The sequence below is a fragment of the Diaporthe citri genome (assembly GCF_014595645.1).
Source record: "Diaporthe citri strain NFHF-8-4 chromosome Unknown scaffold_6, whole genome shotgun sequence".
NCBI classification, from domain to species: Eukaryota; Fungi; Ascomycota; class Sordariomycetes; order Diaporthales; family Diaporthaceae; genus Diaporthe; species Diaporthe citri.
Genome location: NW_025064851.1, coordinates 2,991,666 through 3,017,099, shown reverse-complemented (window position 1 = coordinate 3,017,099; position 25,434 = coordinate 2,991,666). Strand labels below are relative to the sequence as shown.

At 55.6% G+C, this 25,434-nt stretch overlaps 12 protein-coding genes across 12 annotated transcripts; 4 read left to right on the top strand and 8 right to left on the bottom strand.

The window, feature by feature from the left end:
• Positions 1-2,214: 2,214 nt before the first annotated feature.
• INS49_012825 (uncharacterized protein) lies at positions 2,215-4,533 on the top strand (the record flags this gene model as incomplete). The annotated part of the gene is made up of 2 exons (XM_043173527.1): positions 2,215-2,271; positions 2,344-4,533. 2 exons carry the CDS (start codon positions 2,215-2,217, stop codon positions 4,531-4,533), a joined length of 2,247 nt encoding a protein of 748 aa, XP_043022824.1.
• Positions 4,534-5,257: 724 nt separating this feature from the next.
• On the bottom strand, positions 5,258-6,362 carry INS49_012824 (uncharacterized protein; the record flags this gene model as incomplete). Its single annotated transcript, XM_043173526.1, has 3 exons — positions 5,258-5,928; positions 6,042-6,071; positions 6,287-6,362. 3 exons carry the CDS (start codon positions 6,360-6,362, stop codon positions 5,258-5,260), a joined length of 777 nt encoding a protein of 258 aa, XP_043022823.1.
• Positions 6,363-6,865: 503 nt separating this feature from the next.
• Positions 6,866-7,534, top strand: INS49_012823 (uncharacterized protein; the record flags this gene model as incomplete). The annotated part of the gene is made up of 3 exons (XM_043173525.1): positions 6,866-7,072; positions 7,187-7,360; positions 7,442-7,534. 3 exons carry the CDS (start codon positions 6,866-6,868, stop codon positions 7,532-7,534), a joined length of 474 nt encoding a protein of 157 aa, XP_043022822.1.
• A 335-nt stretch (positions 7,535-7,869) lies between these two features.
• On the bottom strand, positions 7,870-8,439 carry INS49_012822 (uncharacterized protein; the record flags this gene model as incomplete). The annotated part of the gene is made up of 1 exon (XM_043173524.1): positions 7,870-8,439. The coding sequence occupies one exon, from the start codon at positions 8,437-8,439 to the stop codon at positions 7,870-7,872; it is 570 nt and encodes a 189-aa protein (XP_043022821.1).
• A 1,251-nt stretch (positions 8,440-9,690) lies between these two features.
• INS49_012821 (uncharacterized protein) lies at positions 9,691-11,170 on the bottom strand (the record flags this gene model as incomplete). The annotated part of the gene is made up of 3 exons (XM_043173523.1): positions 9,691-9,747; positions 9,810-11,065; positions 11,128-11,170. The coding sequence occupies 3 exons, from the start codon at positions 11,168-11,170 to the stop codon at positions 9,691-9,693; spliced, it is 1,356 nt and encodes a 451-aa protein (XP_043022820.1).
• Positions 11,171-11,562: 392 nt separating this feature from the next.
• Positions 11,563-12,534, top strand: INS49_012820 (uncharacterized protein; the record flags this gene model as incomplete). The annotated part of the gene is made up of 1 exon (XM_043173522.1): positions 11,563-12,534. The coding sequence occupies one exon, from the start codon at positions 11,563-11,565 to the stop codon at positions 12,532-12,534; it is 972 nt and encodes a 323-aa protein (XP_043022819.1).
• A 381-nt stretch (positions 12,535-12,915) lies between these two features.
• On the bottom strand, positions 12,916-14,308 carry INS49_012819 (uncharacterized protein; the record flags this gene model as incomplete). The annotated part of the gene is made up of 6 exons (XM_043173521.1): positions 12,916-12,945; positions 13,011-13,130; positions 13,191-13,696; positions 13,871-13,901; positions 14,022-14,144; positions 14,264-14,308. The coding sequence occupies 6 exons, from the start codon at positions 14,306-14,308 to the stop codon at positions 12,916-12,918; spliced, it is 855 nt and encodes a 284-aa protein (XP_043022818.1).
• Positions 14,309-15,029: 721 nt separating this feature from the next.
• Positions 15,030-17,017, bottom strand: INS49_012818 (uncharacterized protein; the record flags this gene model as incomplete). The annotated part of the gene is made up of 7 exons (XM_043173520.1): positions 15,030-15,072; positions 15,128-15,516; positions 15,572-16,567; positions 16,624-16,772; positions 16,825-16,860; positions 16,928-16,954; positions 17,014-17,017. The coding sequence occupies 7 exons, from the start codon at positions 17,015-17,017 to the stop codon at positions 15,030-15,032; spliced, it is 1,644 nt and encodes a 547-aa protein (XP_043022817.1).
• A 1,380-nt stretch (positions 17,018-18,397) lies between these two features.
• On the bottom strand, positions 18,398-19,069 carry INS49_012817 (uncharacterized protein; the record flags this gene model as incomplete). Its single annotated transcript, XM_043173519.1, has 4 exons — positions 18,398-18,651; positions 18,715-18,738; positions 18,806-18,909; positions 19,035-19,069. The coding sequence occupies 4 exons, from the start codon at positions 19,067-19,069 to the stop codon at positions 18,398-18,400; spliced, it is 417 nt and encodes a 138-aa protein (XP_043022816.1).
• An 846-nt stretch (positions 19,070-19,915) lies between these two features.
• INS49_012816 (uncharacterized protein) lies at positions 19,916-21,093 on the top strand (the record flags this gene model as incomplete). Its single annotated transcript, XM_043173518.1, has 4 exons — positions 19,916-20,043; positions 20,170-20,302; positions 20,356-20,928; positions 20,992-21,093. The coding sequence occupies 4 exons, from the start codon at positions 19,916-19,918 to the stop codon at positions 21,091-21,093; spliced, it is 936 nt and encodes a 311-aa protein (XP_043022815.1).
• Positions 21,094-21,320: 227 nt separating this feature from the next.
• INS49_012815 (uncharacterized protein) lies at positions 21,321-22,239 on the bottom strand (the record flags this gene model as incomplete). Its single annotated transcript, XM_043173517.1, has 2 exons — positions 21,321-21,770; positions 21,862-22,239. 2 exons carry the CDS (start codon positions 22,237-22,239, stop codon positions 21,321-21,323), a joined length of 828 nt encoding a protein of 275 aa, XP_043022814.1.
• Positions 22,240-23,813: 1,574 nt separating this feature from the next.
• On the bottom strand, positions 23,814-24,897 carry INS49_012814 (uncharacterized protein; the record flags this gene model as incomplete). Its single annotated transcript, XM_043173516.1, has 5 exons — positions 23,814-23,886; positions 23,983-24,298; positions 24,417-24,474; positions 24,536-24,634; positions 24,703-24,897. 5 exons carry the CDS (start codon positions 24,895-24,897, stop codon positions 23,814-23,816), a joined length of 741 nt encoding a protein of 246 aa, XP_043022813.1.
• Between the last annotated feature and the right edge of the window lie 537 nt (positions 24,898-25,434).

The window sequence follows — 25,434 nt, the reverse complement described above, 5'->3', positions numbered from 1 at the left end:
GCAATTGAATATCCGTAACTATCAACGCACAACTGGGTACACCATTTGACCATGTGAACGGAGTTGAACTTCCACAAGGGAGTGCCGTATCCACTCGTTTAACGAAACAAATTACTTGAGAGCACGCTTCGCACTCAAACGTATCACAAAGTCTTCGAGACCAGTTATTGCGATGAGTCGGACTAGAGCGAGATTAAAAATCACCGCTGTTTCCCTTCTCCAGAATGTAACCCCAAGCCTGACTCAAGTGTCAAACCAATTTGAGCATTGAGCGGACTGGCCTCCCCAATGACGGAATGCAGAACTTATTTACCTATGTACCTACTATACATAAAATCACAATTATGGTTGGACCCAAGTTTGAGCATAATTTGAAGCGTTGATTCATGTTTCTCAATTCCTAGATCGAAGGTGTGATACGAGTTTGATTTAGCAACAATGTTGACTGAGACTTGGAGCTGTTTATGTCTACCCAAGGCCTGAGTGGGTCGGTGGACTCATATGGCTCCGGGCTTGAATTTCATCATCGTGGAAATGTCACTTTAAATATGATTATGTGCACATGTGCTGGCACTCAGCTTGCCCATACATACCTGGAGTGTCAAACAAGGCAAATATTGGCAAGCATGGACTAAAGTAAGCCTTGATTCAGTACTGGGACGTGGTAGTCCAGCATGATGAATACTTGGCGATCGACGGTATGAAAAAGTTCCGACTGAAGTCAGAAAGAGATGCTCCAGAGTATTGTGATATACACCTCCTCTCCTTATTTTGTCTGTTTCTCATATCAGGTTGAGAAACCTGCAAACCCCTCTGCACCGTAGTTGGAAGAACCTCTCTTGTGTTGATCTTCTCTGTCTATCCATATGATCGGTCAGAAGATCATGCTCGCGTTCGGATATTGGAGCAGTCTTGCGAAGGCTGAGAACTTTGTGAACAAGTCCTAAAAGGAAGGAACGATCCTGAGCCCACTCCACATCTTGTTGCCCACAAGGCTTCCTTAGCTGTGCAGCAAAGATGTGTGAACAGCCCAGCGTAGTTCCCTGATCAAAATCACTCAATGTTCTTGTGTGTAGGCCCATGAGAGGCCCAGGGAGAGTGGAGCCCACATTTCCATGGATGGTAATTTGCTCGCCTGCAGCACTTGAGTACCTGGCATTTTAATACCCTGCTGTCAGGCTGGCATCTGCCAGGTTGGAGTCCCGTTGTTTTGCTGCCAGGCCAACCTGAAGCCCTTTCTTACAGTGAGGCCGCTGCATAAGAAAGCCTGACACTGGCAACAGCTCCCAAGCTTGCTCCACAACATAGAAACCACACCAGCACCTAGGCAACCACCCACTTGCCTCAAGCATCAACTTCAAAACTGCCCAGGTGGTGAACACCAAGTCCCTCCTTCCCATTTGACACAACTTTCTCCCCACACCAAGATCTCTTTGTTCAGGACAAGATCTATCTCCTTTCTTCATTCATCATCACTGAACCCTCTGCTGACCGTGTCACGATTGTTAAGCACCAACACGACACAACTGCCCTTGTTCTGACACAGAACCCAACCGTCAAGAGGGCTCCTTGTCACGAGAATCCCTTCCCACGAGAAGACTCCCTTACCGTGGTCGAGCACCCCAGTTGAAGCTTCTGACGACCCAGGTCAACAGGCAGCATCGTCAGCCCAGGTAAGTCCTGTTCATTCCTCCCACCTTTTTTCCCCCAGGTCGCAGCTTCCCAACTCGAGCACATTACCACGCCTTTGTGTTTTCGTTCGACCATCAGTTCCAAGACACACCATTTCCTCCCCTCGTTCTCCTTACAAAGGCACCCATCAGAGTTGGGCATCACAACCAATCTCTTCTCACACCTCCAAGGACGAGTCCGTATGCCCCACTCCCAAAAGCGCAGTACCTTCCCTCCCACACCCAAACAAAACTGAAGACACCTACTACCTTCTGTACCCTTTGAGCCAGCAACACATTGGCACTTTGCTTCTTGGGGTGGTCCCCAAAGCATCTCCTGCATACCTTTGGCACAATGAGGGCTGGCAGTCCGTCCATTGTGGCAATTCTTGCACATCCAACAGACACCTGACAATCACTGTCCTTCCAATACCCTCCTACCTTTTCGTACCTGGCTCCCAAAAGTCGTGGTTCAAAAAGATAAAGCTAATGCTTCCAGATAGCAGGACATTCGATAAGAGACTTGAAAAAGAAACGTGGGACAATGGCACCCAAAAACGCGCAGAAACGTGAGCTTAGTGCGGCCGAGCTGGCCATGTTGGTATGAAGCCCCATACCTCACCATCGGGACTATCCCGCACAACAAGTTTGAGAACTAACTGGCTACCCACAGGATGACATCGGTGCTGGCCGTATCGATGAGCTCCCCTTGGAGGACACCGGCAGGGTTCCTCGTAACGTCGCTGCCATGAACAGCATTGAGAGCGGCCGAACCGGAACGGACAATAGATGGAACCAAGCCATTGCCGGAGGCGCCTTCGAAGACGATGACGCCGCTGTTGTCGCAGGACAGAGGGAGCTTGCGAATGGCCAGCTTGCTCGTATGCGTCGAGCTGCTGACCTTTCCTACATGGCTGTCAACCGAGGCTTCGACTACAACGATCGTCGTCTTCGCCAAAACCACAACGGCCAGGTTGCCCCGCGAGCGCAATTCTTTCGAGGCGAGCGAGGTCCTGCGCGGGCTGGCCTGGCTCACACGGGAGATGGCCCTGTCGAGCTCCGCGGAGCGATGCGCAACAGCCGGCATGCACCTCAGCCTGCGCCTGTGTCAAATGCCAGCACGCAGCGCCCTGCTAGGTCCTCGACGAATGACATGTTGCCATCCGTTGTTTCTAGTGCTCATGGATCGGACCAAGCCTTGCCCTTTCGCGCCCGACCTTTGGACGCAACTCGACCTCCGCCTCAACCCGCAGCTGTTCCCACTGTCAGCAGTGCTCCACAAGAGGAAGCCCAAGTGCCGTCGACCACTGTGTGCCTTTTACTGCCTGAAGGACACTCTGTATTGTTCCAGGCAACAGTATCATTTGCGTCACCCGCCTTCCTCGACCGAATTGCGGAGTACCCTGGGACTATTTACCTAGTTGCTGGACCTGCCACGAACGAGGATCAGATCATCCTCCACATCGATGAGGATCGCGTGGGGGATGTGAAGCGTCGTACAGAAGAATACGTTGACTACCTCTCCGATGCCGACCGACTAATCCTGCAATTCAAGGACGAAGTTGGCTACATCACCTGGTTCGTGGTTATATTTCGCCAGCGGGATATCATGGTTGCTTTCGTGGATGCTCTTCGGAAGTTCGTCGGCCGCTTGAAAGAGCCATCCCCAAGCCCAGCTGCTCCAAATATGGGCCCTTCCCTCGTCGATACTTCAGCTCTGCCCGTTGAGCCTCCGCATGACATCTCGGCCCCGATCATCGAGAGCCCCGTTCTGCCGAACGAGACTGCATACGATCTCACCACGGCTGGCAAATCCCTCGCGGAGACGACTTCGCGGAGCACAGTAGCTCGGCAACCAGACACCCTAAGGACGATCTCTATGGTGATTCTTGAGGACATTGTGTCATGGGCTATGCACATTGTTGCTTTCGTTAGAGATTCTGGCCCTGCGGAGTTGGCGAATGCCGATGCACTCCCTGGCATTATTCGAGGAGCGGCTGCTGCAGTTTTGATGGAAAAGCATGCTGGATTCGCTGACCTTGATTCTAAAGAACGGGTTGCTTATGTCGATAATATCTGCGCCCCGCAGGTATTCGAGAGATTCAAGCGGCGAATGCTTGAAGATGCAGCCAAGAAGGGGCCTACGGAGGCTGTATCGACAACTGAGCCCAAGACTCAGAAGTCCCCAGATGTGCAAGAGACCTCGCCTCCTAAGCGTCCTCGGCCGAAGTACACCATCCAGAAGCTATTGCATCTAGAGTCCACAGCCGTCGACCCACCTGAGTTCTTGACAGAGCTGAGATACCTGCCCGAGATGAATCCGGAGAATCGAGCCCTGATCGAGCAGATCATTCGGCAGGCTCATGGGCTTCCCGGCACCTCCCTACCATTGCAGGCGCCCCAGGTCTCAGGGCGCGCAACTCCTCGGACTACACACATGAATTGCCCGAGGGCAGGAACTAAGCTTGATGGTCATGTCTCTCCAGCTCGTGCGCAAAACGTTGGCGGTCGCAACTCTGACGCTGGTTCAGTACATGCTGCACCAGCCCTACCAACCCACCCACCTAGGGTCACAGTGACTGCTCCGGTCGAGATGCCTCATCCTGAGGAGCCTCTCATCTCCATTCATGGCGAGATGAACGGACTGAACTCTTCGAGACACAACAAGAACGGTGTGGATCTACTTGGACAGAGCGCGGGTCAGTTCACCGGTGCGCTCTCAAAGAACAAATCTCACCTGGAAGATTTGATGTTAATTGATCGAGTCGAGGACTTCGAGGTTATCCGTGCCAACGACCCCGAGGTCGCCGAGATTGCGGACCGGTTTGCACGAGTCCACTTCGACGACGGACTACCCACTTAGTGATGCTGCATGTTGAAGACCTGGGCCGATGTTGGCGAACGTGTTTGGGATGAGGGGGACGATCGTAGTGGCTGGTGTCGAAGCGTTGGTCGCCAGTAACCGATCGGGGAAGATCATTCTTGACTTTTGTTGGATCCCGGTATTGGTGTCACAGGCTTGAGACATTTCTGGGGATCTTTCGCTGATGGGAAGCAATCGTATTGTTGTCTGTGGTTAATGTAGAAAAAGAACTCTGGATCGAGGAGCCTGGTCTGGCTAATAGTGGCATCCCACATAGTTCCAGCCGATGGACTTGGAATCGCCTTACGCTAGGTAGTGAATGGCAACTTATACTTGGTAGCCGTCATCATCTCCAGCTCGTTGAATGCTTGAATGTTCAAGTATTGAATCGTCAGGTTGACAGATTTCTCGCAGCCCACAAAAAACCAGGCCGTGATCGCAGTGAGAATGTCCCTGAGCCTGCCGAGATGCCACTACTGTGTCTTCAGTTGTAACCGACAGTAAATTTGGCCTGAACGAGCATCAGCGGCGGGAGCACCTGGACTGTGCCGTGCTAAGTCCGTCAACAGCCATCTATATATTGCCCGTGTCGCTCGTCGCGCAGACTGTTCTGGCAGAGGATACTGGACAACGGGCACTCGTCTTCCAGACCGAGCACTCGTGTCCAAATGAGGCCCCTCCCTGGCAAGTCACAACACCGTGTTAATACTCCAGCCCCAGTCATTCACTCATGCTCCCACGCCGTGTCCTCCCTCGAGACGATGACCTCGTCGACGGGCAACCGCTTCCCAACGATCTCGTCCCCGTTGGGCAGGTCGTTCTCGACAGCGCGCCTGTCTGCCTCGGCCTCGTCGGCGGCGATGCCGGCCTTGACGTGGCGGGCGACGAGGCGGCGGCGGGCGACGGCGAAGTCGACGTCGACGAACCAGACCTCGTCCATGAGGCGGGCGGCCGAGGACCAGGGCTCCTTGTCCAGCGCGACGTAGTTGCCCTCGAAGACGACGATGCGGTGCGAGGGCAGGACGGCGATGTCGGCGTCCTTGGGGTCCTTGACGGCGTGGTCGAACGAGGGGGCGAAGACGGTCCCCTGCGGGTAGTCCTCCGGCCGCTCCGGCAGGTCCAGCGGGGCCGGGGGCGCGGGCACGGGGAGCGGCTCGCGCAGGGCCTGGATCAGCTTCAGGAAGGAGGCGCCGTCGAAGGTGAACTCTGCGCCGCGCCGGGCGTGGGCCGTCGCCGGGTCTGGCATGGCGGACAGCTGGGCGCGCGTCAGGTGGAAGCCGTCCATGGGCACGAAGGCGGCTACCGGGCTCGGGCTGTACGATGCGTGCGAGGGCTCCAGCCTTGCGTGCCTGGCGTTGAGGGCCGTGGTCACCATCTGGGAGAGCGTCGTCTTGCCTGGATGGTTCCGGTGTGTGAGAGCTTGCTTGACCGGGCATCACCGGGCACCCAGGACTGCCCTGGGGCGACTGTCCCTCTCTCCGGGAAGCTGGGATCGCTACTTGACTGACCTGAGCCTGGGATTCCGCCGATTCCAATCACTGTTATTCACTGTATTAGCCATTACGCTTTAGATGCATGCCTAGTCGCGAGGGCATCCCATTTCCTGCGCTCGCTTGAGCCGTGTTACTCAGGTTTCCATGGGTTGTTACAAGCTGCAACCATCACGAACTGTTTGCGTTCCTGCAGTCTCCCTCTCCTGCGGTGTAGCCCCTGATTCCCCTACCAACTCGATCAAATCACAATGTTTACTCACTGAGTCGCCGATCCGGGGGCAGTGGCAGGAACTTGTCCCAGGCCTTCTCCACGAGCCGTTCAACCTGGCTATCCATGTCCGCCTGTCACCAAACTCGGATTGGTGTGATGCAGTCTATGAGGCCGAATATACTCAAAACAAAATAATCACAAGTGGAGTTGAGGAGCTTGTTTGTAGGAGCAGGTCGAGGTGAGGAGGCGGAGGGGCGCAGCCGCCACACTGGAAGTTCTTCCCATGGACTTGCATCACCACCAACTCACCAAGAGCCCCACCTAAAATAGGACCCTTTTGGGACCCAAACCTTGCGATTTAACGCCCTTTCGTCCACTTTCCTGGGCCTGCCTGCCTGCACACTGATGTCAACGCCTGCAGCCCTACCGAGATTGGACTGACGGGATCCCAGATCCAACTTCCCACACCGTCTGTATTGTTTCCACAAAATTACAGCCACCTCCCTGAATACCGGATTTTGCAAGGTCGCGGCCACCCACTCACCATCTTGCTGCCCCCCCCCCGCCTAACCCAGCGCGGCGACTGCGCGAGGGCGCCCGGGAAGGAAAAGAAGAAAAAGAAAAGAAGATGGCCCAAGATGGGGCGGACAACGAGCTGGGCGGCCTCTTCAACATCTCCATTTCCGACTCGGAGGAAGGCGAAGACGGCGGCATCGACACGAGCCACGGCATCGCGAGCTCCTCCAAGAAGAGCCGGGAGCAACGCACCGGCCAGTCCGAGGCTGCGTTCCGGGCCGTGAAGAGCGGGTACCGGGCCAAGGTCGAGAACGGCGAGGTGAGTTAGCAAGCAAGCAGTGATTTTCTGATGAGGGTGGTGTTTCTGCTTTAGTCTTTCGAGCTGCGAGGAGGGAATGAACAAGAAGCCCTGACGATGAGAAATCCCTTCCAGGTATGGAAGTCCGTGGATGTCCCGCTTGGCACGCGCAGGGTACCGAAGCACGAGGGCCAGGAGCTGCTGCACGCCGTGGAAGAACTGTACTTCTTCCGGAGGTTCGAGGAGGCTGTCTCGCTCGTCGGGAGGATCTTTAAGGGTGAGGGCGGCGGGAACGGGCTTGATGGGGACGTAAGGGACTTGCTGAGAACCTACAAAAGGAAGTGCAATAAGAAGCTTGGTCGGTAGAGACCTATGCCTGGCACGATACAGCGCATCTACGTGATTCATACCGTCTACGTCGTGGAACGCTATGATACGGTCCTGTTGGTCACGCACGTCGAATCAGCATGGTCGACTGTGTAGATTGAGTAGGAGTCATTTCTTGTGATTATGACTAAGTGTCTTTCGTGGTCTATTGTGAGATCAAGCCTCCTGGCGATCACGAGCGTATAATCAAACCCCACTCAAATGGAGGTGTCCGGAACGCCGCAATCTAAAAACAACCAAATACTCCTTTTGCCGAAATCTAACCCGTCTTCGCCCTTTTTGTGGTGTCAAAAGCCAACGCTATGCTGAATGTCTCAAGGTCGTGTGTTGCATGTGCAGGTCGTAGCACCACGGTGGTGGTGGTGGTGCTCGGGTGTCTGTGTCTGTGTGGGTGTATGATGCCCAGGAGCAGGAGGGGAGATAGCCGCAACCTAGGCAGCCAGGGCCATCTTCATCTTCTCCTTTTCCCTCTCCTCGGCAAACACCCGCCTGCTCATCGCCAGCACGGCCTCGAAGCCCTCCTTGCCCTTGATCGCGTTGTCCCTGAAGCGGTTGACGGAGAAGTCCTCGATCTTGTTCTTGATGCGCTGCCAGCCGCCGCACAGCGCGGTGATCTTGGCCTCCTGGGCGAACTGGGTCTGGTGGTCGCCCATGGGCTTGTAGACGACCGTCTCCTGGCAGTTGATGAGGTTGGCCCAGGTCAGGTTCCAGGACACCATGGTGACCGTCTTGTGGGCCGGGTCGACGTAGGAGGTCTCAAACACCTGGCTGACGTCGCCGGCGCCGACAATGGACTTCATCCATTCCGGCGCTGACTGCTTGCAGGTGATGAGACGCTCCGTGCGGAGGATGCCTGTTGATGGCTCGACGGAGCGGGCGAGGGTGTCGACTGCGACGACGTGGGTGGATTGCTCGTTCCAGGGGCAGTACTTGCGCCAGTTGGCGGTTGTCACCTCCTCCCAGGAGTAGTTGAAGGTGTGTGAGCTGGAGAAGACCTTCATCTTGGAATACGGAGGCTTGAAAGGTTTGAAGAGTGGTGTTTCGAGCGACGATAGTCGAGAACTGAGTCTCTTGTGACCTCTGTTGGCGAGACCGGATGTCTTCGGTATTCGCTTGTTGTGCCTCTCGGCGGACGTCGGGTTTTGGTGGATCTGCTTGTGTCTTGTCTTTTTTTTTTCTTGTTGTCTGGGTCGACTCTTTGTAGGAAATCAACGTCTATGAAAACGACTCGAGATGTGAAAGGTTGAAAGGAAAGTAACGGCAGTCCAAGCCTTGTTGTGGGTGTGTGACTGAGAGAGGGAAGATTTTCACAGGTCGGCAAAAGATAGCGGAGAGCGAGCAGGGTGCGCGTTTTTAATGGGGCCGCTGATTAGAGTTTCGAAAATTCTGGCGGCGGCGAAAGGGCGACGAAAGCAGATCGGAAGCCAGGCGCTATCCAGCCAACCAGGAGGCGCCGGTTGACCCCCAAGAAGCTGGGGTCGACAAAGAGTGCAAGGGGGGGACGAACCGACGGCGGAGCGGAGACGGCGGGGAGCCGGTCTGTGACAAACACGAACCTAACAGTCTACCACGTCAGCCCCGTGGCGATCTGCTAGCCAGGCAATAGAGAAGATCCCTTTGTTTTTGCGGGTCATACCGGCTCCGCGAACCATGCATATGATGCACCTGAGCGAATGATGAGCGCGATCGGCCCGCCGGAACGTCGCGAACAGGGGCACACGACAAAAACATCGACGTCGATTCGAGATCGTTCCATTTCTTTCAACGGATGTATGCTGTCATATCCGCGTTTCCTGACGTCTCGTCCCTGCAGTCGGCCGTCTACGCTGTACCGTACCGGCATCTGCTGTCTTCACCAGCAGCACACACTTGCTACTCGGCTGTCGAGTACGAGCATGACGTTACAAGTAGTGCATGGAATGTGCATGCCATCTAACGATCGGCAATTGCGGTCGAGGTATGCCAGCTTACAGTACACGATATCAAGATAGTCGAGCGGGCAGTGCTGCAGAGTTGCACGTGCAGCAGGACAGTCTGGTCACAGTTCCTTCCAAGGGACTTTCCTGTGGCTCTTCACTATGCCACCCTGTTGGGTTGTCCGAATATATAGAAGATAACCTTATCGCCCACAAAGGGATATGAGGCACCGCGAAGCAGCCAGCGCAGACCCTATCCTGGTTGGGTTTATAACGTTGATTCATCATGGGCATGGGGCTATCTAGCCCAGTTTCCGAACTCCATCCCAGTGCAGATCAATAATCGTCTCCCCGGCTGATGATCTCCTTGCAGCTTGGCTTGATCAAGATGGTCTAATCGCATGTCAGCGTCCAGTACAACAGTATCGTCACAAGCGAAGACTGGAAACACTCACGTGTTCGAACTGCGCCGTGTAGGAACCCTTCTTGTCAACCAGGGGAGGGTAGTCCTGCACGATGCCTGTGTTGACAAGGTTGTTCAGCCCCAGGAGGTACTTGTCGCAGCCAATGCGATCCAGGTACCGCCGGCAGAATGGCAGGGTACCGAAGTTCTTCTTGATGGTGTTAAGCAGTGACCTGGCCGAAGATAGCCTCAGGTCTGCCTTGGGCGCGTCCGCCATCAGGGCATAGTGCGACACCTCGCCCTGGTCTCTCACGTAGCCGTTGCCGGTGCTGCCGAACGTCTCAATGGCGAACACGTCGCCCTCCTCCATCTTGGTCTGGTCCTCGGTCTTGACAATGGGCACGCTCTTGTCGCCGTGGATGCTGTAGTGGTGTATCGTGTGCCCGTTCAGGTTGCGGATCGACTTGATAGGGTACGTCTTGCCGCCCAGTTCGATTTCGTAGCTCTCCATCGTCTCCTGGATGGCCCCGCCGATCTCGCCGAGCCGGGCGTCGATGCCCGCCTCCATGACGCCCGTGTTGGTGGCCGCCTTGACGGCATCCAGCAGGTTGTCGTACTTGTGGTCGAACGCCATGGTGAAGGCACTGTCCACGATGCGGCCGTTGACGTGCACGCCGATATCGATCTTCATGACGTCGTCCTGCCCAAACACCTTGTTGTTGATCGCGTTGGGCGAGTAGTGCGCCGCGATGTCGTTCAGGTTCAGGCCGGTCGGGAAGCCCATGCCCGCCACGATGGCGTCGCCCTCCTCCAGGCCCGAGTGGCCTACCAACGCCCGCACGCTGTCCTCGATGCCGTTGGCGATCTCGGTGAGCCCCATGCCAGGCTGGATCCACTTCTGCGCCCACTGCCGCACCTGCCGGTGCGTCTCGGCGCCGTGTCTGTAGTCCCGCAGGAAGTCATCATTCATGAGCAGCCGCTCGCGCTCCCGCACCTCTGCGTCGGTCGTACGCTTGAGGTTCTCCTCCCCGATGTACTTGACCTCCTCGCCCTTAGGGTAGGTGCCGTTGGGGAACAGCTGCGACAGGAGGACTCGTGGAGGGTCGGACTGGGCTGTGGCCTTCTTCTTCTTCTTCTTTTTCTTGTTCTTCTTCTTCTTCTTCTTGGCTGCGCCCTCGCCCTCTACTTGGGGATCGGCGGCGCCTTCGTCTGCCTCGTCATCCGAGCCGTCACTATCCTGGTTGGCGGCATCACCCTGAGTTGCGGCTTTGGTGGTAGCCTTGCCATTCGCGCCGGCGGCGTCCTTGACTGTAATTTTCGTCAGACCACCTGAAGACAGCGGCCAATCTGCAATCTCTTGGGGAAATTACCTGTGAGCTTGTCCAGCTCTTCTGTAGGAGCCTGAGCCGCCATTTTTCTTCTGCCTTTCTGGGAAAAAGCAGGAAGTGAGATCAGGCTACCTCAGACTTGGATGTGAGAAAAACCCACCCCACTGAGTCGAGAAATGTTTATATGGAAGGGCGCGCGCTTGAGCTGCAAGCGGGCGTATTTTACCGTAGTTTTGCGAAAAGCACCGCAGCTAAGCGAAGCCAATGCCGTACCATTTCGCTACTCCGATGTCGTCACTACTTCTTACTTCTTACAGCCTTTACACGGGGACGCGCTCTATGGACTACCTATATCCTACCCCACGATCCAGTATTTCACGCCCTCTTCCCTGACACCAATTCTTCAATGGGCTCATCCTGAGCTCTGCCGGACTTCCAGATATTGGCTTTAGCTAGCCAGCGAGGTCGGGATGAGGAATGCCACTCCGCATCGCCCCGTTCCGTGCAGCAGCGGCCGCGCACCTCGCCGCCGCAGCAGACCGCCGCACGCGACCACCACCCGGCACCCTCTCCTGCTTCTTCCACAGCACCCGGGCCCTGCGCCGCGATGACATCGACAGCAAGAACCACTACGAGACCCTCGGGGTCCAGACCAGCGCGTCCCCCAAGGACATCAAGCGGTCCTTCTACCACCTCTCCAAGACCCACCACCCGGACCACAACCGGGACGACCCCCTAGCCTCCAAGCGCTTCATGCGCATCAGCGAGGCCTATAGCGTGCTCTCCCACACCGACCGCCGCGCAAAGTACGACCGCGACGTCCTGCGCCTGCACGACCAGCGCGCCGACGCCGGGTCGCCACAGCACCACCGCGGCGGCAGCTACAGCAGCACCGGCCCGGCGGGCGGGAGGCCGGCCTCGGGCCTGTCGAGGAGGCGAGGGACCTTCCGCGGCCCGCCGCCCAGCTTCTACCGCAGCGGTGGCTGGGGCGCGCACGGCGCCAAGAGGAGCCAGGCGCACGAGGAGTCGACGAGCGGCACGGGCAGTAGTAGTAGCAGCGGCAACCACCACCACGGCCATCATCACCATCACCATCACCATCACCACCACCAGCAGCAGCATTCAGCGTCGGGCGCGCAAGGGTTCGGCAATTTCGGCGGCGCGGCGGGCCCGGGCCAGGAGCCCTTTGGTGGGAGCAGCGGTGACATGCCGCACTTCGACCGGACGGCCAAGGCGGCGCACACACGGACGCAGGGCCGGGTCGACGAGATCCTGGCGCGCAACGCCGCCAAGAAGCCCCGGTTCCCGTCCGCGTCGGGCGACTACGGGGAGGTGGGGAGCTTCTTCGCCGTGCTGGCTGTGCTGGGCGTCGCGGTCGGGCTGCCTTACCTCATCATGAGGGGCTGGAACCGCACGCAGGAGAAGAAGCGGAAGAAGGCCCAGGGATAAGAGGATGAATGAAGGCCGCCGCGGGATGATTGTTGAGAGGGTAGGAAGGTACATAGATTGATACCCGGGCCTTTGAGCCTACGTCGCCCAACTGCGGATGCTTGTTGTCGTGTCTGATAGACGAGGACAGACCTTATCTTTAGAGTGCTACCTAGATAAATACACCGTGTCGATGTGAAATGCGTTTTGCATGGGTGTATTATTCTAATCTACACCTCCGAGATGACATTTACACCCGAATGCTGGTTTTCTAAGCTGCAAATTGGTATACATGGGGGTTTCAAAGTCTAGAGGAAGAGTATGCCATCCATCCAAAACTCTGAAAGAATCGCATTCGGACGGGTTAAGGGCCCAAGACCTCCCTGCTTCTAGATTTCGCATTTAACCCTCGAAGGTGAAGCTAGCACCGACCTGTGACATCGAGGTTAGCATGGATCGACATGGCCAGTTTCATGCTCCAAGAGAAGAATACGCACCTTGTGGGTGGCCTGGTCAAGCTTCTGGGTATCGAAAGAGGCACCGATGCCGAGAGTGACACCAGGGCGGAGGAGGACGTTGTAGGCAATGGCGGTGACACCGCGGTCGTTGATCTTGCCCTGTAATCATGGTCATCAGCATCAGATCTCCCATTGATATGAATCTCGACCGCAACAAACCTTGACGAAAGAGACGGGGTCGATGCGGTACTTGGTGGCAACCTCGAGACCGACGGCGCTACCAGGAGTCTTGGAGTCCCACTGAGCCTTGGCACCGGCCTCAACCAGGGGGTTGACCTTGTGGTAGTAGGAAGCGGCGAAGACGCTGCACTTGTCGGAGGCGGTGATGGCGGCGGTGTAGGTGGGGTGGGCGAAACCGACGGCGGCGGCGAAGGTGGTGATGTTGGCGTTCTGGACGTCGAAACCGGCGGAGGCACCAGCCAGGAAGCCCTCGTGGCCGACGACGGCGTCAACGTTGGCGGTGGGGCCCTTGAGCAGGTCGAAGAAGCCACGGAAGTGGAACTTGGGCTGCTTGAAGTACAGGTTGAACTTGGCGCCCTTCTTCTGCGACTGGGGCAGGAAGGAGAAGGCACCCTCGAGCTTCAGGCCCTTGGCGAGGTTGTCGGCGGCCTCGACCTTGGTGTCGAGGGCGTTGAGGGTGTTCCACGTCTGGGTGACGGTGATGCCTGGTCGTTGCCCAATCTTAATCAGCAGAAGTTGAAAACCAGGGACAAGCACGGTGCCGAAGTGGACCGGGTAGCGGTACTATCGGTACGCGGCGCCAAACAGCTCGAGTTTGCCCCAGAGAGGTGGCCCTGCACGGGGGAGGACGCGCTGATGTTGCGGGAGGTTGGAAGTACCGTTTGCCTTGTCCGAGAACTTTCCCTCGATCTGTTGGTCCGGCGAAGAAGGTCAAGTCAGCCGCCAGGTTACGTTACATTTGTGTCTCCAACGCAACTGGTTCTGTCGCATGTTCTTGACGAAACTGATGGGGCCGGAGGCTAAGCGTACCGCGCCAGAGGTGGCCTTGTCGTGGCTGCTCTTGCCAGTCACCTTGAAGGCAACATTGTTGGGGGTGTTGCTCTTGACCTCGATGGTACCGGCAGACAGGTGATAGAAGTCCTTGTTGAGCAACTAGAAGGGACAGGAAATGTTAGCAGGAATGCCTTGCGCGAATTGGCCTTACCCAGCTCATGCCCTCGTCAAGGCGAGTGTGCGAAAGCAGGGGAAGGTTGTGGAGCAGCCGAACTTACGTCGTTGGCCGACTTGGAGATGTCGGAGAAAGCTGGGATAGACATTTTGGTCGGTGGGGAGGAACGAAGAGGGAGGGCCTTGGGATTGAAAAGACGAAAAACTGGGTAGAGCAGCTGAAGAGTTGCTTTCGAAGATGTTGAAAGTCAGTCTTGCTGATGGCGGAGGTGACAAGGCTTTGTTTGTTGAGCTGGCTGAAGCTCGGTAGCTGCGACTGACAACCGCGAAATTTGATTCCCGCGCCGGAGCCATTGGCCGGTTTGAGCCGACCAGGCCCCATGAGACAGGGGGCCGGGCTGACCAGACCATTGCTGTATGGAAAGGTCGCAGACTCAGGGAGCAGAACAAAGACCTCAGCCCCCCCCCCCTGCTGCATTGACACAACTACAACCACGTGCTGCACCAGCGCATTTGAATGGGTCTTCATGCATGGGCGATGACTCCGATTCATGCAAATGCCTACAAAACATGGTAAACTCTTGTATTCAGCATTCCATACTGACTCAGACTGTTGGTATAGTAGGCGAGTTCAGCAGCAGAAGCCAGAACGGCGCCATCACCAATTACCTCATTTGTTCTTGGACGGCATTCGATGTCTATTCGTGGGAAAGAAAGAAGGCCAACAGCCATGTCTACGGAATTTTCACACGTGGTCATTTGTGGTATCAGATTCCCTGGTAGTCTATCTTCTATTCCATCCCTGGACCATATTTTCCTCACAAAATCTCACTGCAACGCGCCTCGAGTCTCGCATTACTGTGCGCCCCCTTACTCAACATGGTCGTACTTCTGCTGATGAGAAGCAATCGCACTGATTACACAGATTAGCAACACAGACAGATATCACAGACCGGGGTCGTACTCACCGTCCACTGGGATCAGTCTGCTTCACCCACTTCGGCACCCACCGCATCACGGTCGACGCGCAGCTTGGGGGGAAGTGCTCGTCGAACATGCAGCGGTACCAGTAGGCCTCCTTCGTGTCGGGGATGTCACTGCCCCACTCAGGCTTGGGGTTCTTCATCATCTCATCCGTGACATGCAGCTCAGCGTTGTCCTTGAGCGCGTCAATCCACCCGTAGCCCACACCGTCGGAGAACTGCTCCTTCTGCCGCCAGAGGATCTCGTCGGGGAGGTATGGCTCGTTGTCGGGCTCGGCAGATGTGTCGAAAGCCTTGCGCAGGATGTACTTCTCCATGCGATCCTTGGTGATCATCTTGTCCGCGGGGTCAATGGCCATGGAGGTCTCGAGGAACTTTGAAGGTGGTCAGTATGCATTGACGGGTGATGCGCCCAGGTTATTCACATACCTCCTTGTCCAGGAATGGCACTCGCGCCTCAAGACCCCACGCCGAGGTGGACTTGTTGGCCCGGAGACAGTCGGCCAGATGCAGAGCCTTGACACGGCGGACACACTCGTCGTGGAAGGACTCCTTGTCGGGGGCGTGTCCGAAATACAGGTAACCACCAAAGATCTCGTCGCTGCCCTCTCCACTGAGCACCATCTTGATGCCCATGGCCTTGATCTTGCGGGACAAGAGGTACATGGGTGTCGATGCGCGGATGGTCGTCACATCGTAAGTCTCGAGATGATAGATGACATCCGACAATGCGTTGAGACCATCCTCAATGGTGAACGTCATGACGTGATGTTTTGTTCCAAGGAACTTGGCCACCTTGAGGGCCGCCTCGTTGTCAGGCGAGCCTGGCAGACCGATGGAGAAGGAGTTGAGCTGAGGCAGGTACGTGACGGTCGACAACTTGTTCTCGTCGTCGATACCCACAAGCCCCTCGCCCTTGTCCTCGTCTCCAGACTGGGGCTCCGCGCCGCCGTTGGCCTCCAGAGCAGCCTTCTTGAGGCGTATCGTCTCGCGCTGTGCAATTGATGCGACAAGACTCGAGTCCAGACCTCCTGACAGGAGAACACCGTATGGGACCTCAGCCATGAGTCGTTTTCGGACCGACTTCTCCAGGCTCTCACGCAGCAGCTTCAGGTCCACAGGCTTCTGTGGCACCTTCGAGCCGTCCCACCAGTTTGGCTCGAAGTATCTCGTCGTCTTGCCGGTCTGGCTGTCGTAGATATGCCCGGGGGGGAAGGCCTCGACCTTGTCACATACTGGGTGCAGGCACTTGAGCTCAGAGCCGAAGTAGACCGTGCCGGGCTCCTTCGACGACCAGCCCTGGTACAGTGTGGTAATGCCGATAGGGTCGCGGGCAGCTATCGTGCGGTCGAGCTTCTTGTCGTACAGCACGAACGAGAACATGCCATCGAGGTACTTGGGGGCGTCGAGGCCATATTCCATGTACTGTGGGGCGATCAGCCTCTTCGTCTCGCTCCTGACCAGGTTGAGTGTGTACCAACCAGAGGAATGACGACCTCGCAGTCGGAGTGCGTCTTGAAGTGATATGGTGTCTTGAGGGTTTTTCGGATTAACCTGTGGTTGTAGATCTCGCCATTGACGGCGAGGATGATGCTGTCATCGGCGTTGGTCAAGGGCTGGGCACCGCTCTCTGACTATGTGTCAGTCCGGATTCTTTCGAAGGCGGTGGGAGCGCAACGTACCGACGCCCACGATACTCAGACGTTCATGGCACAAGACTGTCGCAAGAGGTCAGCAAAGCTTGCGCTACTCGTTATACTGCATATACATATCGGGTATCCATACTGGTGTCCTTGCAGATAATGCTGCCGCCTGTAGAGTCACCAATGTCAGTTTGCTGCGTCGCGCAATCGCGCAAAAGTCCGTGTGACCCATTTCTTACTCCAATCGGGTCCTCTGTGCCGGATTCTGCAGCGATAAAGTCAATTGAGCTGCCCCTCAACTAGAATCGGTAGTACATACGCTTTTGAGAGTTTCAATGCAGTCGGTTTGAACTTTTGCACCTCGGGGTGTCTGCGCGCGCATGCTGTCAGTCGAGCTCAGTCCGCGATAATTCATCGCGATGGTGGGGCTCAAAGCTGCCCCTCCAAGGGAGATCGCCCCAAGCAATTGACGCGGGAAGGGTGGAGATTCGTACCTATGACATGCGAATATACCACACATTGTGACTGAAGGTTGTCTCGGCTCTGGGTATACGGGAGAGAAGAGCGAAGGGAAGGGGAATGGCGATCAGGACGGCAGTAAGAATTGTTGAAGAAGAATGTGGGAGGTGAGAAACAATTAGCCAGGTCGAGCAACGGGTCTATCTATCCAGTAGCAGAGACGTCAGTTGAGTCAGAGGTCAGCGAGATTCGATTTGATAAAATGTCCTGATACAGCCCACCGCGAGGCCCCATGCGAAACGTAACGCCCGTGATTTAATTTTGGTCAGAGCTTGGGCGAGCTGGTTCCGATCTCGGGCGAGGTCTGAAAGAGTCATCTACCTAGGTACTGGTCCAACGCTTATCTAGGCCCCTGAGACAGTGCCACGCTCCCTGAATTACACACATTCCGTGTGCCTCAAACAACGCCAGCGGCATCCCCAAACCGCCTACCTTCCAGTGCCACGGATAATTACTTATTTAGCTAGACCATACGTAAAAATGGGTGCGTGATCTGGCGAGGCAGCGCACTCTAAAAGTTTGCATGCCCCATGCATCTATCTAGCTCCAGGGCATCGCGGTCATTTTTAAGTAGAGCAGGAGAAGTGCAGGTCGACGTCCTCAAAATCCAGGGTTTATACTGAATGCTGCAGTCTATGAAAAAGGCACTGCTCCAAGTCTCAGCGATCCACCTAATGAGAGATGGCACGTCGTCAGTGACGGCTGCAGTTCACCCTCCGAAAGACATGGCCAAAGCTGGGTCTGGATGGGCAGCTCTCTCGGCCACATGTCGAGGACACATGCGAGGATGTAATCAGCGGAGGTGATTCTTGACAACGTATAATCATGCACGTTTTCACCCCACGCGATGCAACAACGTTGATCTCGTACTGCTGATCGCATGGTGATCGTGTCTTCGTTGATTTAATTCAGCCCCTTGCCCTCGCAAAGATGCTGCGCAGTTGCGCAACGACATCAAATCTCAAAACTCCTTGTAAATGAATCACCTGGGCCGACCCTGCCTGGTATCCGCCCTTCCTAGAACTCCGAAAAATCCTGCGAAAGCACACAATCAAGTGGGGAAGTCCAAGCAGCGCATTCAAGCCATCGCCTCTCAAGGGGCTGGGTTGTCGCGCACCACCCGCTTGACCCGGCGCTCGTACTCCGCCCGGTCTTTCTTGAACAGGTTGTAGGCGTCTGCCTGCGCAGGCGACTCGGGGTTGGGGTCGTTAAGGAGGTCCTGAACGCCGATGAGGATCTGCTTGACAGTGATGGCTGGCTTCCAGGCCTCCTCCTCGTTCAGAATGGACAGGCAGACGGTGCCACTTGGGTAGACATTCGGGTGGAACAGAGGTGGGACGAATTTGCCTGTCCATCTCGTTAGTCTTTCGTATCCCCCTCGAAGTCATGCTTCGGTAATATTCGGCTTACACTTGGGAGGCTTCGTTGGGTACTCTGAGTACGTAAACAAGTCGAGGGTCAGCACTCTGATCTTCCAGTCTCATTGGGTTGGGCAAGTTACCGTCAGGGAACTGCACGGTCAGTTTGAACTGGCCCCCCTCCCAAATAGTCTTCTCCTTGCCAGGTATACCGCACTCCCAGTTCTTGAGATCCAAGATGCCCTCACTGTTGCGCGTTGGTCGCGCGTAGAATCCAAAAGGGTGATCGCGCCGCCAGAGCTTTCTTTTCAGCTATCTCGTCAGCCTGTTTGCACATGCACATTGTGTTCTGAAGCTCTTCGTCGCACGTACCGCTCCTCCTGGAGGCGATTCATACACAAAGACATGTCTGCAACAGGGTGCTGGTTTGCGCAATGGATAGGGATGTCGGCGCACAAAATCGACGATGAAGATCTTCGGAAGTCGCGGGTTCACAGCGTTGGGTGGCGGCAGTTGGTTGAGCGAAGCTGTCACACCAGAATCTCCGAGGTGCAATGGAAGGGGCGATTTATCCAGATGGGCAGAAGGGAAAAAGCTGGCAGTCTAGCACCTTGGGATGCTTCCTGGACGGGACAAAGGCCAGGTGAAACCAGGAAGCCTGGTGGTAGAGAGCGGAAGTGTGGAGTGTGAATCTAGAAGTGAGGCTCTGGTGGTTCGTCCCTCGCCCTCGAAGATGTTCAACCGAAAGCGCCCACCCTTGACAAGGATTAGGCAGAAAACGGCACCCACAAGGTTGCAGTACACCCCTGAAAGAGAAGGCGGAAGGCCCTATAGGCGATCTTTAGCCTAGAACCCTGGACCTTTTGCCCCACTGTGCCACTGCACCGATTGCGGGGATTGGCCTTTTGAGTGGAACCCTGCCACTGCCGCTGGGTAAGACCTATTGGATCAAGACTGAGTGAACTTCCTCGGCATTGATCGACTGCCTTCACACACCTGCTAGCAGCCTAGGTATTCGGGTATTTTCTTTAGCATCTTCTCATTTTACACTTGTCTTATATCAAGCTATTCATTTCTTCTCTTTCACCTGTAGCTTTCACATCAGCGCTCAAAGATCAAAGAGACCGGCATCAAAGCGAAGAACTGGAGCTGCGACGATAGCTGAATCAGTTGCCCCTCAGTCACTACTTCTCATTGATCAACGCCCCTCCCCCAAACGAGAGCCTCCATTCCGGACTTGGCAGCACGGGAAGATGGCAACTAAGCCCGGCGACATAGAGGCCTCAAAGGAGGCCTCTAAGGCAGCACAGGAAGCGAACCTGGAAGATGTGGGCGATGTGCCGGATCCCGATGAGGACGATCTGGACGACCTCGATGGCATGTGATAATGAGCCTTTTGGGAGGATCCCGATGTGTCTGACCTACGAAACACAGATATGCTGGATGACTTCTCTGCGGTCAAAATTGAGTCAAAACAGCCCGAGGCATCGGCTACTGGGCCGGGCAGGCCTTCGACGACATCAGCTCCAGCTACAAAAGAGAAAGCCGCAGCGGCCGAGGATGACGTCCTCTCCGATGACGACTTTGCGAAGCAACTCCAGGCTGGAATGGCCGAGTTAATGGGGGAGATGGAGAACTCGGTACGCTGATCCAGTCTGCGTCATGGGGACCTTGCGATACTGACATTGCCAAGCCGGAGATGCAAGCCCAGTTCGAGAGCATATTCAAGGAACTCGGCGCCGCAGCAGCAGCTACTACCACCGGCGAAGCCTCGTCAAGCGGCGCGGCGCCGGGCACAGGGTCCGCCGCGAATCCGCAGGCATCATCGTCCAGTGGGGCGGATGCCTCGTTCCAGGACACGATCCGCCGCACGATGGAGCGCATGCAGACCTCGGGCGACCAGGCCACTGCCGCTGCCCAGAGTGAAGGGTCGGACGACTTCATGGCGGAGCTTCTGAAGCAGATGCAGGCGGGCGGCCTGGGAGAGGGCGGCGTCGAGGGGAGCGAGGAGGAGTTCTCCAAGATGCTCCTGGGCATGATGGAGCAGCTGACTAACAAGGACATCCTGTACGAGCCCATGAAGGAGCTGAACGATAAGTTCCCTGGATGGATGGAGAAGAACAAGGACACCGTTTCGGAGGAGGACAGGAAGCGCTATGAGCTGCAGCAGGGGTTTGTCAAGGAGATAGTAGCCAAGTTTGAGGAGAGTACATACTCGGATTCAAACGCGGCAGACCGGGAGTACATCGTGGATAGGATGCAAAAGGTAAGTCACCACTGTCAGGTGTGGGCAACATCGTCCTCGCTAACATAAGTCTTCTCTCTTTAGATGCAGGCTGCCGGGTCACCGCCGGCAGACCTAGTCGGTGATATGCCCTCCGCACAAGACGCCTTGAACGCTCCTGACGCAGAATCTTGTAACCCTCAATGAGATTCCAGCATCTTTGCAGGAGGTACTGTCATCTGTAAATACAAACGAGCCTATGCTGCATAATGATTCCCTGATCTCAAAACGCCATTTCTATGATATCACATGAAAACGCCAGCCTATCTAAATACAGTGCAATAGGCAACACTTCTGACCGGGCCCAGTTTCAGTCGTAGGCAGTAAGAGCCGGAGCAAGAGCAGATAGCAAATACTCGAACGACATATTTCCATCATGACAAATCCATCTCGCCCGAAGAAGGGGGCGCCTGCTCCAGACCATGGTGATCCTGAGATAGGTAGTCCATGAACAGCGCATCGTAGTCGTCGTCGTCAGACAGGTGGGGCGAATCCGGCGGCTTTTGCTCATGCTGCTGGCCCCACTGTAGCCCGTCAGATCCGCCGTCCCGTATTGACGCCATCATGGCCTCGTACTCCTCGACCTCGGCTCGCTGTTCTCGCTCCAGAGTGTCCACCATCATCTCGTCCGCATCAGGATTGCTCCGCCCGGCTGTTCCCCATGGCGCAGCCGCTGATGAGCTGGTGGTGGCGGCGGCGGCGTCCTCCTCCTCGCGCAGTCGCGCGGCCTCTTCGATGTCCGACTCGAACACCAGCCCGTCGAGGTCGGCGTTCTTTGCCTGCCGCAGGTCCTTGTTCAGGGAGAACCACTCCAGCTTGAGCAACTACACCCGGGAAGTCAGCGCCGCCTCCACGTTTCCGGCTCTGCAGCCACCCTCTGGCGGATTGTAAGAAAAGAGAAAGGGCTACACATACCTCCTGCTCGCCGCCCCTCCTCTCCCACCTGCTGTCGTCCGCCCTCTGCCTTACGTTCTTGAGAAAGAGCTTCCGCCTGCTCTCCTGCGCCGCCTCGCGCTTCTGGCTGACCACGGGGTTCGGCCGCGTGGGGCGCGCCGCGAACCTGCTGACGGGCTTGGAGGGGCCCGACGATGACGACCACGACGCGGGTATGGGCGACGACTGGATCTCCCTCCGCGCGTTAGCGTCACATGCCGACAGCGGTGGCGGCGGTGTTGTCGCGCGAATGGGGCTGGACGACAAGGGCGAGGAGATGGCAGGTCTGTGGGCTGATGGGGACGAAAAGGTGGGAGGCGCTTGGGCGGCGAAGTCGGGGAAGATTGGAGGGAGGCCCATCGTGGTGAACATGGCTCTTGGTGAAGTATAGAGCACTGAGGCGGTAGACGTGGTTCAGGACGGCATGTGCATGGAGAATTACCTAGGTAGGTCGCCTTGCGCAGGTAGTGGTGCGTCCGGGGTCTTTGTCTTGATGGCTCGCACGTTCAAGTGTTGATGGCCGAGCCGACGCGGTCCAAGTTTAATGGGCCAGACCAAAGCGCGTCACCAGGGGTCCTCTTACGTCGCTGCGGGACTAGCAGTGTTCAGAGAACCCCAACCCTTACTACCACCCTGCTTCTTCCCAAGCAGCCTAGCATCTAAAGTTCCCTAGCTATAAGCTTAATTTGTAACGTAAATTTTCTCTGAAGAATACTTGAACGTTTGTTCATTATGGGAAGTATATTCTTAATGTTGTACCAAAATATGATTGCATGTTCTCTTTTAGACCTTGTTGTGATCACAGCTTATCCCAACCTTGTGTATGAGATCCTCTACTTGGCTTTTCAAGCTGTTCCTGTTATTTATCAGCAGCGGGGTTGGAGTACCTAAGAGAGCGAGCTTCTATTAATTGCGGTCATCCTGGGTTTCCTCTCCGCCTTCCTGGTGTGCTCTCTTTCACTCTGGAACAGTATAAGAAACGCCTGGGGACAAATAAGAGCGTCCCTTTGCCGGACTACACTCCCACCTATAATCCTGGGTGCAGTCGTCCTTCCGCCCTCGCTGCTTTGATACGGATGGTTTGGCAACGTACACTAGATGTAGCAGGTTTTGGCGAGCTTCTCCATCGGCTACAGCCTTCTGACGATCTTTCTTGTGGGCATCGTATAACTACGTCGTCGGCGCATACGGTGAACATGCCAACTCCGCCGCGTCGATTTTTAAGGTCGTCCACAGCTTGGTCGCCAATATAATTCATGTACGACCGTCTTAGAGTAGACTGCGGCTCTTCGTTTTTGGCGTCTGCCTGTGTTTTTATGGTTCCGGTTCCACTTGGGCTGAATATATATGGCGATAGGACCTGGAGCTGGAGCAAGTTTTCTTTCAAACATTAGGCAATGATTGAGTGTCCAGGCAAGGATGAAATATCTACAAAACAACTCTTATCCGATTTGTCAGGTGACGAATGTCTCTATTTGTATTAGGTTCACACCTCTTTAATGTACAAAAAGTCAACGGAAGATTTGCACAAACGTAGCAGGCCTTAATTCAGCCTTGTTTCAAACCTCACAGGTCTCAACTCCCACTCTTGTGAAGCACATGGATCGCTACTCGGCGGCGACGCGTTGGCACGTGGGTCTTGACTGACAATTACGTCGTGCTGAACGTGAATCCTCTTCCAACCCGAGCCAGTGTCGTTAGAGCCCGACGTACCAGCGGAATCCTTTCTGCTCGAGGACCCGAATAGCCTTTCAATGAGAGGCCGATAGGTGATAGCGCAGCATGCTACGATCCCTGTGCAAACTTCCAGTCCCGAAAGTATTCCCGGCCAGACAGCTTGCCCTAGATGTTACTGGTTAGGATTCCTTTGTATCAAGTCGAGCACCCATCATGATGATCCTGAAGGGTGAAACAGTAAATAAAGAAGCAGCGACTCACAGCTTGGGTCGTAGATCGAGGTCTGTTGGCCGCTGGATGTCACCACGCTCGATGAGCTCATCGACGCCTCTTTCGCGTAAAACAGTCGAGCGATGCTCACAATGCAGGCACTTCAATCGACATATGTTGGTCTAGCGTACAAGTGCATCTGAGCGACGAACTTACATGCAACCCACAGCGAATATGCCTGACAGATATACCTTGCGCCTAGTAGACATGCGTAATTTCCACAGTAGAGGCATTGGGAGACTCAGCATTGCGAAATCGATGATCACATTCAAAATGCCAATCGCCAAAGTCACAACCCCGTAGTCGATGCACCGTCCAGGGATAGAACTATCCCAGGCCTTCTCAACAGGATAGCAGCTCATTATACTGGGGAAGAATGCAGCCATAGCCCACGAAAAGACTATCGCACCGGCGACAAGGAGGACGTTTCGAAAAGGCTTTCCGGGAAAGATTCGGTGGTACAGAAAGAGGACTGCGGTAGCTAGAGTTAGCTTTCGAAATCACCATACATGCAGCCAACAACTCTTCAGAAGCGCTGCTGGTCGATGATGCAGGGACCCAGGAAGGGAAAGATGGCTTGGACTACTGACTGGAGCACTTGACAAAGGCCATCCCAAAGACATAAAAGCTCGCTTGGAGTAGGTTGATCTTCACACGGTCAGCTCATTCTGACGAACGGGGCAGCCAGCCAGCATGCAACTCGACTTACTATGGCGTAGGTTCTGAAGTCGGTCACGAGGTTGACATGCCGTCCTTCCCCATAGCGCGTCGCCGTTCCAAGTGAAGCTGCAAAAGCCACGTACAATACCTAAGCGACATATGAGTACACTTTTTCCTTCCCGAAAAGCAGTGGGTTCCGGATCTCTTTCAACTGACATAGGCGACAAAAAGACAGTAGTCATCTCTTCCCAAGCTGGCGCCGCCTGAGCGGCGAGCCAAGTACCTCAAGATGACCGAGATGGTGGCTGCGGCTACACAAGTGCCGTTTGCTATGTGTATCGACGGAACGAGTGTATCATCAGCATGATCCTGCAGGTACTGGATCTGCTCTGGCGTGAAGGCAGCAGACATGGCGGGTTCGCAGTGGCGACGGGCTTGGATCTCCCAGACGACGCATCCGCTCGATCACACTGCACTGAGCGGGTCCGTAAAACTCCTAGGTTAAGTTGGGTATGAGAGAGAGAGAGAAATGGACCGGGGGAAATTTTCTATATCACGTCAGCCACTTTTCGAATCCTTTTTCGGCTACCGGCCTGCCCAAGACAGTGTGCCCTTGGCTGTTCACGCTCTGTAAGCTGACTGCAGCGGCTCCATTCGTGACACCTCGGGTTTTGCAGTTAGTGACTCCCAATTGCGTTGTGATCTGCGAGTTGCGTGAACGTGTGTTGCACTTCAACCGAGCAACCCGCCCCGTTGATGCAACCGTGATATGTAGGAATGAGGAATCCTTCCGAAGCTGGGGTAGGGATGCAGCGATGGGCCCTCAAAGTGATACGTCGCACAATTTGTTCATCAATATTTCGAAGGAAACCCGCCCCCACTCAGTAAGCCAACGGCATACTCGGTACCTGTTGGTATGCAGGCACCTGGGCTGTGCCAATAAAAGTG